The sequence below is a fragment of the Falco naumanni genome, chromosome 7 (assembly GCF_017639655.2).
Source record: "Falco naumanni isolate bFalNau1 chromosome 7, bFalNau1.pat, whole genome shotgun sequence".
NCBI classification, from domain to species: Eukaryota; Metazoa; Chordata; class Aves; order Falconiformes; family Falconidae; genus Falco; species Falco naumanni.
The window spans coordinates 64308342-64326448 of record NC_054060.1 but is presented as its reverse complement, the minus strand read 5'-3'; the positions used below and the strand labels follow the sequence as shown (position 1 = coordinate 64326448).

General features: G+C 48.1%; 1 protein-coding gene across 8 annotated transcripts in view; it reads right to left on the bottom strand.

Annotated features, from left to right (window-relative positions):
• IFT43 (intraflagellar transport 43) overlaps positions 1 to 16519 on the bottom strand; it is a 44825-nt gene extending 28306 nt beyond the window's left edge. The window contains exons 1-5 of one of the 8 annotated variants that reach the window (XM_040600547.1): positions 15502 to 15591; positions 11549 to 11654; positions 10525 to 10555; positions 9637 to 9666; positions 1007 to 1074 (exon numbers count right to left, since the gene is read on the bottom strand). In XM_040600547.1, the coding sequence (XP_040456481.1) occupies positions 1007 to 1074; positions 9637 to 9666; positions 10525 to 10555; positions 11549 to 11652 (233 nt within the window). In that variant the 5' untranslated portion in view covers positions 11653 to 11654; positions 15502 to 15591. The other 7 variants (XM_040600549.1, XM_040600546.1, XM_040600550.1 and 4 more) reach the window with 7 other exon arrangements.
• Between the last annotated feature and the right edge of the window lie 1588 nt (positions 16520 to 18107).

Sequence of the window (18107 nt, the reverse complement as noted above, 5' to 3'; positions counted from 1 at the left end):
GAGACAAACAGAATGATGATTTTCCCAGAAAAGTACTGTTTTCCCGAAAGGCTACCCCAGAATACAGACCGCCTTGCTCACTTCCCAAGAAATACTGACCATGTAACAGGTTTCTGGATGTCCCCTCCAGAATTCTCGGGGTTCCAGGAAAGAAAATATGTAACTTTTCCATAAATCAGAATGCCTCCAAAGTATATGTCCAAACATATATACTCTTACTACAGGCCTAAATGTACACAAGCAATCTCACACCACTCCATGACTGAGCCCTTCAGCTCTGTGAATAGGAAATACAACACCAGCACAACTTTACAGCTTGAAAAATAACAAAAGAGCTTGAAACCAAGTCATCTCCTCCCAGTCTGAACTGTCCTTTAGTTTTCATAACCATTCTGTTACCATGCCCAGATTTTTCCTTTCCCTTAGGTGTCCTTCATAAACACCAGGCTTCTCAACCTACACTCTACACTTTATACACTTTTTTCCTCCCATCTCTTCTCGCTGACCACCTTCATTCATCTCCGTTATACCATAACCCCATACACACATACACATTGACAAATTTCACCTTTACTGTCAAGGCTGATCAGTAAATCCTGAACTGATCATTGCATTCTTGTCAGTGGGGCACTGTCATGTGTCACTCTCCTGGAAAGGACGCAACCAGTCAAATCCTCCCCTCCCAGTTCCTGCATTTAACATGCTTATTATGTTCTTGACTCTTTCCAGTTACTGTACCAGGTGAGGAATACACTGCCTCTGGCAGACAGCACATGTACACAGTTCTGAGCCCCACCAGGCCAATTTATAAAGAGCATTAGCCAGTGGAACCAAGCAAGAGCAATATTTCAAATGCTTTGAAGGAGCTGCAATGACATTGGAGACACAGGCCATCTATAAGATCCAGAAAAACCGTTCCAATGCCTGTGACAGAAAAGTCCAACTAGTGACGTTCACTTAATCCATGCCTAAGCCCCTCTTAGTAAGGAAAAAGGTGAGGACTCACTTGGTAGATGCCAGTACAGGATCATCTGCCCAGCCTCCTTGCCGGCGTGGGGGTTTAGGTGGTGGACCCTTTAATAAAGAGAAGAGACACATTACAGCCAGCTCCAGTCAACACAAAGTCAATTGAGACACCAGAGATGGGTTACAGGGACCTGTGATCATGAGAAAAGATGACTGGGTAAAAGATGTCCCAAAACAGGGAAAAAAGGTAACTGCAAAGAAGTCCAAGCTGGAATGATGGGGGTGGGGGAGGGACACAGGTGGCTCCCACAGCTTTTATTAAGAACGGGAATGAGCTGGGTGACTCATGAGGATTTTTGATTTGACAGAGAGGACCTTGCATGTGTGGTGGGGTCAACTCTGAGCCAAAGCCAAATTACCTCTTGCCACAGATGAGGAAGGGGTTGAACTAACCCCTGATGGTAGGGGTCTCCCGTGTTTATTTCTTGAAGCAGAAGCATTGTTTGTGAGTGTGGGAATTGAAGAGACCCTGCCAGGGGCAGCCACTGCCTGCTGCAGGGAGGGGGCACGACCCTGCATAGCTCCCCGATAGGAGCAAAAATAGTCATCCTCCAAAAATAAACAAGGAGCAGGAATGAGGCAGGAGCTGCAGTCCCAAAATACCAGCTTTCTTCGGCAAAGGGAGCACAGGAGGGCAGAGGGACAGGCAGGGAGCACGGAACGCAGGAAACAGCCTCCTTATACGGGCTCATCCGCAGGGGACAGAGCTCAGTCGACTGGAATGACCATGTCACAGAATGTGAAGCCTTCAGGGGCCCAAGTGAATGGAGTTTTCTGATCTTTAAATGATTCCCCCAGATTCTTAAGATGCCAAACCAGAGAAGAGGCTACAGTGCCAAAAAAGGAGCATTTTGAATTCAGTTGATCTGGACACACCCAGAGCCCAGGAAAAAGGGGAAAAACACACCACATATGGGTGTGCGTGCCCACGTAAACATCCCCATTCCCATCACACACACCCCTACCCCAAAAACACACTCCCTCCCACACCGATCCTTCCCGTGCAAACAACCCCCCTCCCTCCTGCCCTGACACCGTCCCTCTGGCAGCCAGCAGGCCACGTTCCCAACACGCAGCCTCACAACTCCTTGCAAAGGTGCACGGAGCTACACAAATGTCACCAAAGAACCTGGGTCGTAAGGCTGAAGGCAAGTCCAGGGCATTCCAATGGCACCTGCAACGTAATTCCCTCATCAAAACTAGCCTTCAGATCAAAGGTATCTCAAGCAGGACACTCCAGATCAGAAGGTGACAAGAATGACTGCCCCAGTCTTTGCACAGGGCACGATCCCATGGCATCCAAGGGTTTGATTCCAGTGTCTTGCCAATATTGTAACGTCTTCCCATTGATCATACACACCAGGCAACCCTGAATGTCTGTCAGACCCTGACAAACACCTCACATATACCTACAGGTCTTTTATTCCTCTTGCAATAAATCAGGTAATTCTTTTTGAAGTGCCTACAGGAGCACTAGTAACAGGAAAGGCAATGTTAACTGTCAGCTGAGGATAAATAGCTTTTCTTTGCTAGTTGCCTGGAAAGCGCAGCAATAAGGTCACATGCCACATGCATTTTTGTCAAGTAAATAAACTTACCTTCATATACTTTCACATTTCCAAAACCTCAGCATAATTTAACAATTGAGAATGCAATGTTGTGCATTGCCATAAGATGGTGACAGGTAGGGACATTGCAGCTGCAAGCAAGAACTTGAGGCAGAAAGTAGGAAGAACGTCAACCCCAGATGAAGCAGATCCGAAACAGAGGATATCGTTCCTCTGTAATGGAGCAAGTGTGCTCCTGAACACACCTTTTTGGTGAGAAAGGCTGGGGGCTTGAAATGATCAGAACCTGTTGGTACCTATGTGTTGTATCTTGGATAAGATTTTTATGTACGTTCCTGAATGCAAGGCTGAGCTATACACCCAAACAGCCTGGTGTTCAAAACACTTGAGATGCCACCAGCTCCTGACAAGTGCTGTCTCTTGGCTCTTGCTGCTCAGTCTCTTTCACTTCTAACGCAACTAACCTCTTGCTTGCTGTGGTTTGCTTTTCCGCTTAAGTTTTGTCAGTTGTTTATCTCCAGAAGTCCTCTACCTTAGTTTCTGCAGATCGTCCCTTTTCCAAGGAACACTGCCAATGGTCTGAGCCTTTTATTTTATTTTTTCTAGAGATCTAGTTCACCATTTTTGTGAAGGCACTTTTCCGGTATTTCTTAGGCCACACTCCTCACCAACGCTTTCATACTACCACCATGATCAGTATTTTATCTCTCCCTTTGAAAAATGACTGGCCTGAATTCCATCTCACCTGCATTAAAGTAGGAACTCTACCTTCTTCTTTATATGTAGTCAGGGCCTTTCTTATCAGACAGATGTAGAATTCCAATTTGGCTTCCCCATTAAGGCAGAAATTTCCAGGCTACTTGTCAGATCATGTCTGCAGTTCTGGAGGTAGCTAGTTGGATGCTGCTTCCCTCATGGAAGCAACTACCCTGTGTGACTCTGGATCCTGAGGGAGGGTCCAGCAGTTTCTTTTAGGACCTACCACGACACAGGCAGATTATGGGCATACGGGGTCCCTCAGATTCTCAGGTGGGTCTGGAAATACAGATTAATTTACCTTCATCAACATAACAACTCCTTTGAAACTGTGAGCACTCTGTGCAGGGAAGCAGGGACTCAAATGACATTGACAGTGCGCAACAGAGGACGCATAATTTTTCTGTCATATATATATATATATACACTACATCTCCTAAAATGTGCAGGATCTATGTTCTGCTCAATATACAAACACTGTGAGATTTTGTACAGTATGTAGGTGCCTTGTTTTTATCCAGTATTGACCATGGAGCGGAAAGAAAGAAGTATGGCCAGTCTCGACTTTCCTCTTCTCCAGCACGTTGCCTGAGGCTCCCCTGACCGAGGAAAAGCAAATCTCCACAAACAGGCCTGATGAATTAGTTTTGACTGCTGCCAATTAAGGAGCTGTAAGTCAAATAACCCCACTGTCTCTGAGCAGCCACGTAACGCTTACAATCTATACCGATCTCAGAGCATATATGATATCAAAAAGGGTTCAATTCCCAGATCAAAGCCTCGGTTTTTTGCAAAGAACAACCCATCTCTGCTAGCCCTCTTTATCATGTCCACGGATGGTTCAAGCAGTGCATCTGATTTTAATGAATACCCTCCCAAGGATTTCTGCATGTCTTAAATGCCTAGCAGAAAACACCGGATTTCCATTTCATCCCCAAACTGTCCTTCTCTAATGGTCACTGACCTTCCTTTACTAGGGAAAGTGCTATCAAGACAGAAAAAGTTCTCAGGGGGCTTCACATATTCTCTGGCATCAGCAGGTAAAGCAGCAGCTCGTACCGTTAAAGAGCTATCAAGAATTTCTTCCCTCAACCAACGGCAGCTACCCAGTCAGCTTACACGTGCGCCTGCCAGGAAAACTGTCATATTGCAGGCACGGATTTGGCACCTTAACCTGTCTCAAGAGTTACTGCCCTCCCCTGCGTGAAAACAGTGAAGGCCAGCACACAACAATCTGATTCTCTGAGCCAGGGGTTACCAGGTAGAGCCCGCTCACAACCCGCAGTTCCAGGGATGCGCCCCTCCAGCCCCCCCAGGCACGAACACCCCTCACACAGTTTGCTACTACCTTGTGCTACATCCTGTCGGACACGCTCCCATCCACCCCCACCACTCCTACAGTTCTTTTGCTGCCTTCAGGTGGGTCCAGGAATACTCAAAGCATGGAATAAATGTGCGGAAAAGGAAAAGCTCCTCATAAAATTGTTTTCGATGGGATCGTCCCTGATCCACGTCAAGGTAGCCAAGCAGGAAGGATACTGGTGGAAAAGCTGGGAAACATGGCTGACTAGAAATGCTATTTTAGTAGATGTCATCAAAAGGCTAGTAGATAAGCTCGGAAAGCTGGAAATAACTGCCCTGCTAGCCAGCCACTCGGGGTGCACGGGAGAGAGGCAGCGCAAGGCCTTGGGGAGCTCCAGCCCATGCAGTGCTGGGGCTCACACTGGGGAAGTTGGCCTAATTAGGGAACAAAAGTTCAGCCGCATTTTTGAGATTCCTCCTGGAGAATCTGGCCAACTTCCAGCCCAGCGGTCCCCAGGAACAAGCTGGGAGTCCAAGCACTTCTACAAGCAACCAGAAGACCACTGGGAAAAAAAGCAGCAATCCCTGTAAAATGGAAGCAGGTAAAAAAGTCAGTGCTTCCTTGGATGCTGGTTCCCTTCGGTGGAGGGTGTTTAGTAGCTCAATGCAGGAATCCAAACAGATGACAGAAACTCTGGGACATCACAAATTCAGCTCAGCCCAGGACAAACACGCAGCTGAGAGGGCATTCACAACATGCAACAGTTACAGGAAATTCTGCTTCAGAGAACCCTCCCAGGATCTCAGAGATGCCAGTTGCTTCAAAAGCTATCTGCTGCCAATCCACCCCACTCCCAACTCCATGCCTAAGAAGGCAAAACCCTGGCAACGTGCTGCATACAAAATGCAGCTAGCCCCTGGTGAGGGCCCTTCTGCAAGCTGAAGATCACGGGAGAACAGGACGCTAGAGGAAAACAATGCATTCAGACCGTAAGGTCTTTGGGAATAGGAAATTCTTGTCCCAGCCACACACCAACCCTCTCTAGATCTTACTTCAATGCAAGCTGTAGATACACAACGGGTTGTAAGGGATGGCATTACAATTACACACAACCTCTTAGGTCATAAACTCTCTGAACTAGAGTGGCTGGGCAGTGCCTAAACCACTGTGATTACTTTTACAAAATTAAGGTCCTTCAGTAAGCACTCAGCTAAGTGCAGCCAGCGCTGGGCTCCCCAGTCACACGTTTCTAAGTGTCAGGGAACATGGGGAAGAACCCTTGGGGGCTGGCTGCTGTGCAGATCCAGACCGGACCAGACAATGGAATGAGAGTTTGGAGCTGGGTGCCAACCACTGCGTGAGGGTAAGAACTGGGTCAGGAAAACACCGCTCTGATTAAAGGCCCAGATCATATCAAGCCCTAGGCCATGTCTACACCACAGGTGCAGACACACCTGCAAGCAGGATACGTGTGAGTCAGCTCAGATCTGGAAGCAGCCTAGCTTTGGGTGCTTCTGGTAACCAGCTGGTACTTCCCCGGGCAGAGCGCAGGTTGCTTCTCACCAGGAGATCTCTGCATCATCCTGCACTATATTTTAAGATTCAAACACACTCACTCAAACCACCCCACTGAACCGGGCAACTTAGCAACGCAAGTCCACAACCAGCTTCCTATTTCAGGTACTTATTTTTTTGCTAGTTGTTCTTCCAATAAATATTCATTGAAAACAATTGTACCTGACATCATCTCTTAAACAGCAACAGCCCATTTTTCCACCCACGTTGGTTTAAAAGCACTGGGAACTAAAACTACAAAAAGCCTTAGTTGTCCCCTCTCGAAAGGTCAGATCCTCAAATCCTCTTTGCTATTGCTGCCTTAAAGCATATCATCACTCAAACTTTGACTGATATAGAGCCACACAGGTCAGCACCCACCCAGCTAAGAGTCAGAAATCAGATGCTCTCCCTGCTTTAGTCCATGAAGGACCTTGAGACTGCCTACAGCATGTCTACCTAAGCACAACTAGAGAATGAGGTCCCAGCTGGACTCACGAGGACTGGAACAGATGCCTTCCCACTGAAATGTTGCTGCCTTCAGTTACAAAGTCCTTCCCTGCAGCCCAAAAATTCTTTTAGTCCCATTTGCAAAGCAGAGTGCTTCAGGAAAAAGGACTGAACCCTCTCAGACCCAGAACAGCTCATAGCTTTGTCATAATATATAATATTCTCCAGGGAGGTAGAAAACATTATTTGATACATTTTTTTAGGAGGAAGAGGACAATAAAATCAGCACCTTCCAGTTTGGAAAGGAGATGGTGGGTTTAAAAGTTGTATAAAGCACGTGGCTTCAACATCAAAATTAACACCTCCATCCCTGGAGGTCCCCAAAGGCAAGGAAAAGCCCTGCTCCACTGCTGAAGGCTACAAAACACAGCACAGGGATCAGGATCACTGCTAGTGCAGGGACACGCGGTCCCAGAGCCACCCCAGTGGGGCCATAACGCCACCGAAGGACAGGGCTTCAGACACACTGGGTCCCCAGCCATCCTGACATTGTCTACATACTACACAGGCACCTAACACAGGCTGTGGATTTTGCTGCGAGGATAAGGCATCTCAATTGCCCTGTGGATCTGCGTTTAGGGAATCCCCACGGTTCTTCTGCATAAAGTTCTAGCCCTCCTTTCAGACAGGGACTAAAGCAAACTAGAAGAGGAACTTCTCCAAGGCCCCAGAGCAATTGCGTGGCAAATGCAGGAAAAGAACCCAGCAAAATCTTGGCTCACAACCACGTTCATACTCCTCCTGCCTATTCTGCCTCTGCAAATTAACTCAGATATTAGGATACACCCTTTATTATACTATTGATCAGCCTTACAGCCTTTGGCTAAATGTCCCAGGCTGCCTTGGAAGGTGCAGCCAAATGAGTGATTCAACTGGCAAAAATTCAGATCCAAGATGAGCGGTTTGCCAAGGGATGCAAAACAAGTCTCAGAGCAGGAAGATGGCTGGAGGGCAGGACTTCAGCAGGTACCTTCACACTGACGGCCCAGATGGGGCTGTTTGCTAGTATTCAGGCAGCCACAAAGTATCTTCAGCACAGCAAGAGGAAAGGGACCAAATCCAGGAAGAGTTCAGATTGTAACACTCAGCTCAGCCCAAAGGGAGTTCAGAGAAGGGTTACATGAGCCATCAGGGGGACGAAGGGGCCAACTTCGGACAAATGATTCAAGGAGCCAAGTATTTCAGCTTGGCCAGGCAATGACTAAGGGAGGGATATACTGCAACAAGTTTTGGATCACACTTTATAATATAAAGCTCCGCTAATAACTGGTTTGGAAGAGACTTAGGATACAATTAACAGAAGTTTGTAAGCATATAGTACTGTAAGTTACGAGTAGCTTACTGACCAGTCAGATTTCTGAATGCTCAGTTAACCGTTTTGTTACCTTTCACAGGCATTTACAAAAGGAAAAATACTATAAAGTGTGACCGTGATGCTTAAGAGCATAAGCCTGAATAAAGGGTGCAGGAATTAGCCAGACAAGAGGGGTTTCAAAGCAGGGATCGCTTCATACCAAGGAAAATCTCCTTGCCAGGCACCATTGCATAACATCCCTGAAGCAACAACAATTGCTCATGTGGAAGAGTCACATCAGTTTAGTTATTTTAATGAAATTTAGCAGCCAGGAGCAAGAAGCCGCCTGTGGCATGTGACCAGCCACCACTCAGTACAGCAGACCTTGGGAATCAATGATTTAGGGCACTGTATGGAGGTAGAATTAGTTCCAGTGAAATGACTATAAGGATTGGTTCCAGTGGGGGCGGGGGGAAGTTTAGATCAATTATCAGGAAAAATTTCTATTGGGTAACCAGTCCCCAAAACTATACCCATCAGTGGAAGGTCTCTTTGCCTGATAAATGGAAAAGTGCTCTGGGCATAGTCCTGAGTCATCCATCACTGACGAATAAACCCAGTGGATCTTTCCTACAATACAATCTCTAGCAGTACCAAGAGAAAACTGAGATAATCTGAATAGTCTTGACACCTTGTGATGAGCGTCCCCTTCTGAGGCCAGAATTAATGAGATGGGTGATAGGGGTTTCTTTTATGGGCTTTAAATTTCACAGAGGAATCTACTATGCTACCAACGCTGGACTGGCTCTTCAGCAGAAGGAATAAAGAGTATGGGAGAGGATACTTTAATTGTCTAGCATATACAGAGAGCAACTCTAGCCAGGAAAAACTGGCCAACACCAATGCCATGGATAGGAAGAGTACAAAACAATTAGCTCACAGACTTTACCAGAAACAGGTGCCAGTTCTCAGGTTGTTCTGAACAGCACCACCCTGGCTTCTAATGCCAAATGAACGTTGAGATGTACTTTAGCTTTGCTGCAGGATGAGAAAGGACATGTGTATTCCTTTTCTCTGTGTAACAGGAGCCTGGTAAGAAGCACTATGCCATCCTATCAACCACAGACGCTAGCATTCCAGTGCTGGTCCAGTAAAAAGGAAAAACCCATAGAAAATACAAAGGCACACATCCTTGTTACTAGTGGCTGGCTTTCTCCTCTGGGGCACCAGCAAGACTTCATTATCTCTGAAGACAAGTTTTCCTGTTGTGGGAGCAAGTTAACCATACTGGACAGCAAATCCAGGCTCAGTCAGGTTTTGTACTCTACAAGCTAATTGCCGCCCTGACTTTTAAATGAAAATAAAGTGTCTTTCCTAATGGCCACATATACATCTGTGACCTTAGAACAAGATGCAGCAGCTGGTAAGAGCAGCTGTTACAAAAGACAATAAAAAAACCTGACAGCAATAGGACAGAGGATGCAGGAAAGGCATTGCATCTGAGGCAAACTTTGTCTTATTCTCCAATACAAGAGTCTCCACTTAAGGTAGTCTCCTTGATTAGGTTAGTCCTCCTAGTCCCCTTCAGAGAAGCCAGCATCTACCTAGAAAGCCTCTAGTCTTACACGGTCAACCTTTTCCTCAGGGTCTTCATCCTAGAAGGATCAGGAGGGAAAAACAGAGAAAGAAGTTAAAAGGAAGAATGCACAAAATAGCTTGAAGATTGACATGAATGGCTGTCCTGCAGCACACGCTTTGCAACCTTATTCACTTGAACAACGTACAAAGTTGATCCCACTGTTGTAAGATGTTATATCCACAGTCCATGCACATACCAACTGTGACGCTATAAAGCAGGTCTGTTTGACTGCAACAGCAGGAAAGTCTGCCAACCATCAGACCTTGAAATGCGTACTAAAGAAAATGAATACCTCCAACTGAGAATGAGAACAGACTTAGTTCCTTCTCCATATAACTCAAGAAAACCCAGATTATTCAGGTGTGTACAATGCTAGAAAGATTTGTATGGATAGGCTCTGCAACCATGCCAGAGACCAGAAATTGGCGTTATATACTGTAGCAGGCTGCAGCCCTTTTTTCAGGAGCTGTTTCTCAAGGCAACCTGAGATCTTCCACTAAGAGCAGGAGCTGTAGCTGTTAGCATAAGACAGGCGTAGCTGACAACCATATTAGCTTTAGTAGATGAACTTTAGCTAACCACATAGTATAAGGGAGTAGCTTAGTTATGGGGTAGATGAGTAACTCAAGGAAAGCAGCCTGTTAATCACTACAAAAGCTGCAAACTGGTTGAGAACCTTTCTGATGAGCAGACTGCCAGTACGAGCAGTGGCAAAAACCAGTTGTTAGGTACCAAATGCAAGGAGGAGGCAGTTAACAACTTGGTAAACTCTATGCTGTCCTAGAAAAGACAGTGTTTAGAATCACTCAGGGAGAAAAATCTAGGGTATCTCGTGACCCTGCACAGGATGGCTAGAAACACTACGTTAACCCACCCGACTTTTCTTCTGGACTGCATCATCTCCCCTGTGGAAGAGGGAAGCCATGTGATTCATAAATTGCATGTATCTCTGATTAAAGGAGTTTGGTATCTGAGTTGACTTCGTGTCTGTGCTGTCATCTGGTCTTACAGGTCTTACCATGACAGCAGCAGAGGGAAGCTACATGCAGCTTAGGGCAGCTGGGGTACAGAAGTGTCCCTATCAGTGATCAGTGTGAAAGAGATCAGATTTAGCCAACTGGTAGAATCTATTGGAAGTGTGTATCTGTCAGCCAGGGACCAACGACTTCACACCCCCAAGAGCAGTAAGGCTTCTGTGGGGCCCAACATGACCTAAGCTTCTCTGAATGTATGGAGCCCAAGTGGTACAGAACTCGCAGTAGCACAGAAGGAAATCCAGCTGGACAACACATGTTAGAAAAGCATTTAAATAACCACTACTTTGAGCAATCTGCCACATGGATTTCACCCTCAGCGATTGATTTACAGTTGTTTATTCACTTGGGTTAAATAACCAAGTCCTATCTAAACTATGCCTGGATGTCAGCCTAAAGAATCACTGCCAGGACTGTTTGTAAGCTGGGTGGTGGAAGTCCAAATAGGTGCTTTGCAAAATTCACCTGTGTTAATATCCTTCCAATATGCAGTGGAGGTGGCACAAGCTTTTGTCTGTCTACATGAATCTGTCCTCAATAAGGTATTTTTTTTACAGCACAGAAATGCTCACTTTTTAACTGTCACCCACGGACCACAAGTACATAGGCAAGCTTAGAAATATCAGGTAGGACAACAAAAGAACAACATATTTTCAGAAGTGAAAGCACAGAGCCTTTCCCCAGCCTGTGGTGAAACGTGGGGAAGAGAACCAGCAGGGAACTTAGAATCTGATTTTTTGGGGCAAACCCCTACACAAAGTGAAAGTGATCCTGTCCTACCCGCATGGAGATATTCTCAACACAGCCTGGAAAACCCTCACCCTTCAGGCTGACACACTGGCTATTACAGCAATCTCCACTCACAAGGATCTACAAAGTGCTTCCAGAGAGACAGCAGCAACATCACACTGGGATTGCAAGAGGTAGAAACCAGGGAAGTCTTGAACAAGGTCCCAGGGGAATCCCATCACTGTAGGATGAAGAGAAAACAGACTGTGGAAACAGGATAACTTAATATTCATGCATACTGATTTCTTACAGAACAGCAAATAGTTCACCCTTGCTGAGAGAAGACACAGAAAAGGAAAAATTTGCTGATACATTTTAAAAAAATGGCTTTTCCACTCAGCTTTCCAAATCAATCTCCTCAAGAGATCTAAACCTGGCCAAACAGCTTCTTTTGGTGGATATCATCAAGCCAGCATTCAGGCTGTTGGATGCACTGATGTTAGAGCCGTGAAAAAAGTTTGACTTTTGTTCTATAAAAGTGTCCAGAAGGCCTGGTAAGATGGGACAGCAAAGATCTTCAGCAGATCTCATTATGTGATCGGCCCCTCCCATTATACAAATAACACGACCAGCTTAAGTTTGTCCAATTTTGTCAGAAACTTGATAGCATCAAGATGAGTAAAAAGTTAACACATCAAGCCAGGGGATGGGAAAGGCCTCCCAATGGAAAAATGGACACATTACCCCTCTGAAAATGAATGTTTGAAATGCGGAGTCCTGGCATGCAGCAAGCAGATTTATCTCTAGGAATTCCCATTTACAGCATATTCCCCTGGGTGCCCAAGAAGTGCCTGCCGATTTGCCAAGGAGCTCTAAAGGCCAGGAACATGCGCAGCCATTGCTGTAGGAGGATGCTGACTGCACCAATTACAGCAAATAATCATGTTCCTTCTTGCCTCATGAAATAACACATAGCTGCAGCGTTGTTTGTTAGTACTTGTACTTCTGAAAAGGCAGGAATGCTCTGCATGTCAGATGGCAGACTGTGACCTTTGTGACCCTTAGCGAGCCCCTTGAGAGGACAAGGGTTCTAAATCTGAAGGTAATGCAGATAATTCCACACAGGAATGGGAATTAGCAAATACAGATTTGGGCAGAGGAACTGGAGATACACCACTGTAGTCAAGGAACTTATTGTGGGAGACACATACACACAACAGGCACAGAAAAGACACTTGAGCTTGGGGGAAGTACGTTGAGGCTACAAGGCACAGGAGATGGCAGCTGTGCCCTAAGGAAGGAGGTTTTAACAACACATTTGTGAGAGAAACACAGTTGAGGAGAGGCACCATTGCTTGGAGTCTCTTTTGGAAGACAGAATCCAGGTCAAGGAGAGATCAGGAGTAATGTGGTAAAATCTATGCTCCGAGTCAGATGACTTGCCTATCGACTTCAAAACAAAGATGGTTTTAATTACATAAAACGAGCTGATCACCCCTCAGAGAGAATTTCTTTGTAATAATACCAAATGTTGAAACATGGACAGACAGGTACTCTTTGCTTCCTTCAAGCAAGCTGCTCTGACTGGAGAACGCTTCCCGGATGGTTCTCAGTGTCACAAAAAGACCAGAACAACTGCACAAACGGTACGTTCATACCAGAAATTTGAGCTGGGTGGAAACTTGGTGGATTGACATGGAATTTAAAAAAGTAACAAAAGTAGAGGCGAATCTTAGAACAGTTTTAAAACTCTGAGGAAGTACTGAGCACAGAATCACCACCCTGAACGTGAAACTGCACATGAAGGTGTGAATACAGCAAAGGTTTAAGACAAAATCCTCTGTCTTCAAAATCAGTAATAAGAATAAAACCTCCTATGCTGAAATTAATCAGGTGGGGCCTCCGCTACTACTGCCAGTTCCATTAAAAAAAGTACTGTTCTTTTAATTTTGCATTTCTTTTGGGAAGGTTCCCTGAAAAGGTTTCAAGATGACCAGATGGCTGAATGAGACACCCGTTGTAACAGCTGACCCCCCCCACCTGGAGGCAAGCCAAGGCCAAGCTCCCAGAAAAGGTGATTGCCAATCTAGGGTGAAGGAAAAACCAACATTAGTTCTATTAAATGCTCGCTTTGGTATCAAATACAAACACGTATGAGAAGCCTCCAACACTGGAGCAAAGGAAAAGGCTGAGGATTGTTTATAGTGGATTTTGTCTCTTCTCCAGTAGCTCCAAGGTTTTTAGTTAACAGCAACATTTAGCAACAAAGAACTGTCTGAACGGAGACTATTGACACAAATGATTCTTCCTTGTGGTTAAGATCCAGTAATAACATATTTGAATCTTGTAAGGCGTGGAAGGCCTCACCCTTCTTCTGCTGAAAAGCTCGCTCCTTTCAAACAGAAGATTGTAACTATTTCTTAGTTGTCTCCAGGGGTGCCCACGGACTGGAGCCTTTGTGACCCCTTCCCACCTATTATAATGGCTGTGCTGCAAGACACACCAAGTACAACTGCAGTAAGTTACAGTCAGTCAGCTGTACTCCTGCATCACACCCTGGTCTCCTTCTAACCAGGGAATCCGTCCATGAACTAGGACGGCCAGTTCCAGTAAGAGAACAATCTGACAGTGAGCCACCCTAATCTGGAGGCTAACCAATGATTACACCCATTTGAACCACCAGCTGGTTTCTTTAAGACTTTCTTTACCTATGAGGCCCATGGTTATTTCAATTTCTTACGTTACGCCTTCCGCAAACACCTTCACAGAATCCCTCCTGAACTCTTAGTGCATACCCGGGGAGGGGAGAACGCATAGCTGGGAGATGATTCTCCATTTTGCCTATCAAGAGAAAAGAGAATACTTTCTCCAGAAAAAAAGCCTGTTCTGGGAGGTGAACAGTAAGCTAAGCTAAGCCTTGTAAACTAAGCCTTAAGAGTGTATTTCCAACAGCATCACAGGGACTCCAAGGAAACATCCTCCCACAAAACCATTACGGCAGACACAGTTACTCGGTGTAACAGGCGGGTTTTGGCACTGCACAGAGGATCAGGGAGTAGCCACTTCCACGACAGAAGGTTCCAGGGCTCTGAGCACCGTAGTCTGAAACACGGTTGGTATCAGGGTGGCCAGCGGGTTTGCAATTTAAAGATGCCAAGGACATGGTACACTGGAGACCATGACTGGCATTGCAAAAAGCTAAGTATTACCTCATTTAAACAAATACCACTGTCAATAAAGCAGAAGTCTAATGGCCCTTTTTTCCACCTGAAGGTGTCAGGGGGCCAAATCTGTATGTCACAGGTGCTTCTTCCTGCAGCAGATGCCTGTGGAGAAGCCATGCTAACATCAGAGAGCAAACTCACAGGTGGAATTTGAGCATTCTGCAGTGCTAAGCAAGAAAGTGAATCAAAAGGGCTTAGGATTCATCTTTCTGGGCACCGGAGGATGTTACCTCACTTTCCCATGAAAGTGTGTTCCAGACCATCTTCTACTTTTTGAAGATGTGCTGACAGAACACACTCTGAACAAAAGTTTTTCTCCAAAGCCAAGCGGGAACAGAGTTTGCATATATTACCCACAAGACAAAGCCTCAGATGTTGCAAAGCTGGCTCCTAGCATGACCTCTGTAGCCTGCGCGGGGAGGAAAGGAAAACGAGTGTCACTACACGAACCTGATAGTGACCATCTCAGATACTGTACTCCGGCTCTAGCACAAGCAAATTGCAAAAGTATGGCATCTGCTTACCTTGCTACCATAGATGGTGGCGCAACTGGTCACAAAATGATGGGCCTGCTCTCCCACGGAAGATAGGCACGTACAGGAGGGAGAGGCCCCAAGCCCTGTTTGATGCTACCCTCCACGCTTCACACATGAGAAGCCCTAGCCCCAGACATGAGCCTGTGCGAAAACTACACATCGCACAGAGGGCAACACCAGGAAGGGGACAGTCACCTGGGTCCCAGCGCTAAGGACAAACTTCAGAGGGCTGCGCAGCCCCGAGGGAAGGGCTCTCAGAAGAAACAGAGAACCCCCCGCTGGAGACCCCAGCAGGGCTACAGACACGTTCCCCTGCCGGGACACCCACCTCTCCCGGAGAAGCAGCCGGGCAATTCTTCCTGCTGAGATTTTCATCTGGAAAGAATTCCTGGTGGGCTCGACGGCCCATCTTTAGCACCTGCAGTGCGGGGGAAACGCAAAGGAGCAGAGGGCACACGGTTACCGACAGAAGCGCCTGGCAGCCGGGGGGACGCGAACGGCAGCTCCGCGGCGCGGCCGAGCCCCCGCCCGGCGCCGCGCTCCCCTCGGCGCCGCCGAGCAGCGCCCGCCGCCGGTGCCCGGCACAGCCCCGCCCGCCGCACGGCGGCCCCGCGGCCAGACCCACGGGGAGCCCCGGCCAGGCCTCCCGGGACGGCCGCCGCCGCTTCCCCGCCCTCCGCCGCCGCGCCACGGGGGCTGCCGGCCCCGAGGCTCCCCCGGCCGGGCCGCGGTTAAACCCCAGCCCCCGCCCAGGGACACCGGGCCCGGCCCTGAGGCGGCCGCTCGCGCACCCGCCGCCGTTAACGGCCAGCGCGGGCCCGGCCTCGCCGCCGCCCGGGCCCGCTCACCCCAGCGACGCCCCCCCGCCGCGGCGCCTCCGCCCGCTCCGCCTCGGCCTCCATGCGCCGCCGCCGGTGCTTCCGGCGGACAGCCCGCCCCCGCCGCCCCGCCACGGCCTCGCCGCGACGCCCGGCCCGGCCCGCCGGTGCCGTCCCCGCCCCGTGTGTGGGCCCCGCCGCGGCCGCCCCCTTCCCCGGCCGCGCCGCGGGGGGCGGCGGGGCGCGCCCCGGTAACCGTGCCCGCACCGGGCCCTTAGCGACCGTAAGCCTCGGCCTGACTAACGGCGCCGCCGCTTGCCGGTCCCGCGGGCCCTGTGAGCGCCGGGCTGTCAGCGTTCCACCGCACCGGCGTCCGGCTCTTCATACACCGGAGCCACCACCGAGCTCCGGAGCCCCGCAAAGCCCCAGCCGTGGGGCTCTGTCTCCTCGCAGACGCCGGTGCCGGGTCTCCTCACGGCCTCTGGTGCCGGGCCCGGTCCCCAGCTCTCCAACGCCGGTTCCAGACGGGAGGCAGGCCCACGGGAGGCAGGCCCGGGGGTCGCACAACCAGCATTACACACACGCCTCCCAAGCGTGAGTTGTGCACGGATTTCCACCGACACAACCCCAGTCCCTTTCTCGGCTGGACAGACTGATTGTAAATAGACCTGGGTTTAACGCCAGGTGTTAAATAAACATTCTGTTCTCCGGTGATTTGTCCGTTTTGCCCGTATTCTGCTGGTATCTCTGACATTCCTCCCAATCTTCACTCATCCTCATTAGCCTAAATCATTGTCACCCATTTTTTCTGCTGCTACAGTGAAAAACTGCGCCACGCCACAAACTACACCGTTAACACTTTGCCGTGATGAAAATTGACCGTGTAACCCAAAAGTTTTAAGCCTTCCAGGAATACCTTTTACCCAAGGCACCAGATCTCACCCTGTACCTGCTTAGCTTTAGTAGAAGCTCACAGTCTGGCTGAAGAACTTTAAAAAGTCTAAATGAATTGTGTCAAATACTTCTCCTTTTTTCCATTCCTTACTGACATTTTCAAGTCGTTTTGCTGTGACTGTGATGATCTAAGGATTAAGTGAAATAAGATTTGTGGGCAGAGGTAATAACTTTTTATTAGACCAACTGATACAGCTGGAAAAAAACATACGAGTGTTTCTGTGCCTGAAAGCTTGTCTGTTTTTTCCAGCTATATCAATTGGTCTAATAAAAGATACTATCTCCCTTTACAAACCTTGACATGTTCAAGGAATTCAATGTGAGATGTGATTTTCCTTTTTTTGAAGCCAGGCTGGTTAGGCTGTATGAAATGATGATCTTCCAGATACTTTGTTCTTCTCCTTTAATTAAGATTCAAGTCCTCGTGGGGTAGAGAGGGCAGTTTTCACCTAGCCCCATGCTTCACCACCAGGGCCGTGGGAATGTGGCCCTGCAGTTCCCAGTTCCAATCCATGCCTCCGAAGAGCTGCTGGAACAGTGCAGCTACACAGATACCAGGAGATGGAGGGAGCTGTAGCCCCCAGGTTGCAGTAGCAGGATGTCCAAGTACAAGCGTACGCTCACAGCTGACCTTCTTGACCAGGAAAAGAGCATCCTAAAAGGAGCCTGATAGCATCCAGAGCAACATCTGCTAAAGCAGGAAGGGCATCCCTGGCGCTGGGAATCCTTGGGTAGGACTGCATTGCCAGCTGTGGCCCCAGAGAGGTGGCTGGTGGGGTGTTCCTACCAGCGTAGGAACAGTATGGGGTGCCACTCTGGGCAGATGGACCATGAAGCAGCAGGACCCATGGGTTAACTTGTTTGGAGCCGATGCCCCCTGAGACCCTCCTCACAATTCCCTCAGGTCTCCATCCCACTAGCACATCCCAGCTCCCCCCCAAGACACACCGTGCTGCTCGCTGCCCACCCCAGTGACAGCAGTCTCAGGCTGATTGAAGGAGGGTGGGGTCCACGTGCAGGACCGAAAAAATTCGAGCACTTGGGGAATCAAGCCTTGTCTCAGAACTGTGACTTCTGACTTCAGACATCCTTGATGAGAGAGAACAAACATGCAGAAAAAATTAAACCTAAAATCTGCCCGGCCTTCAGTCCCTCTGGACTT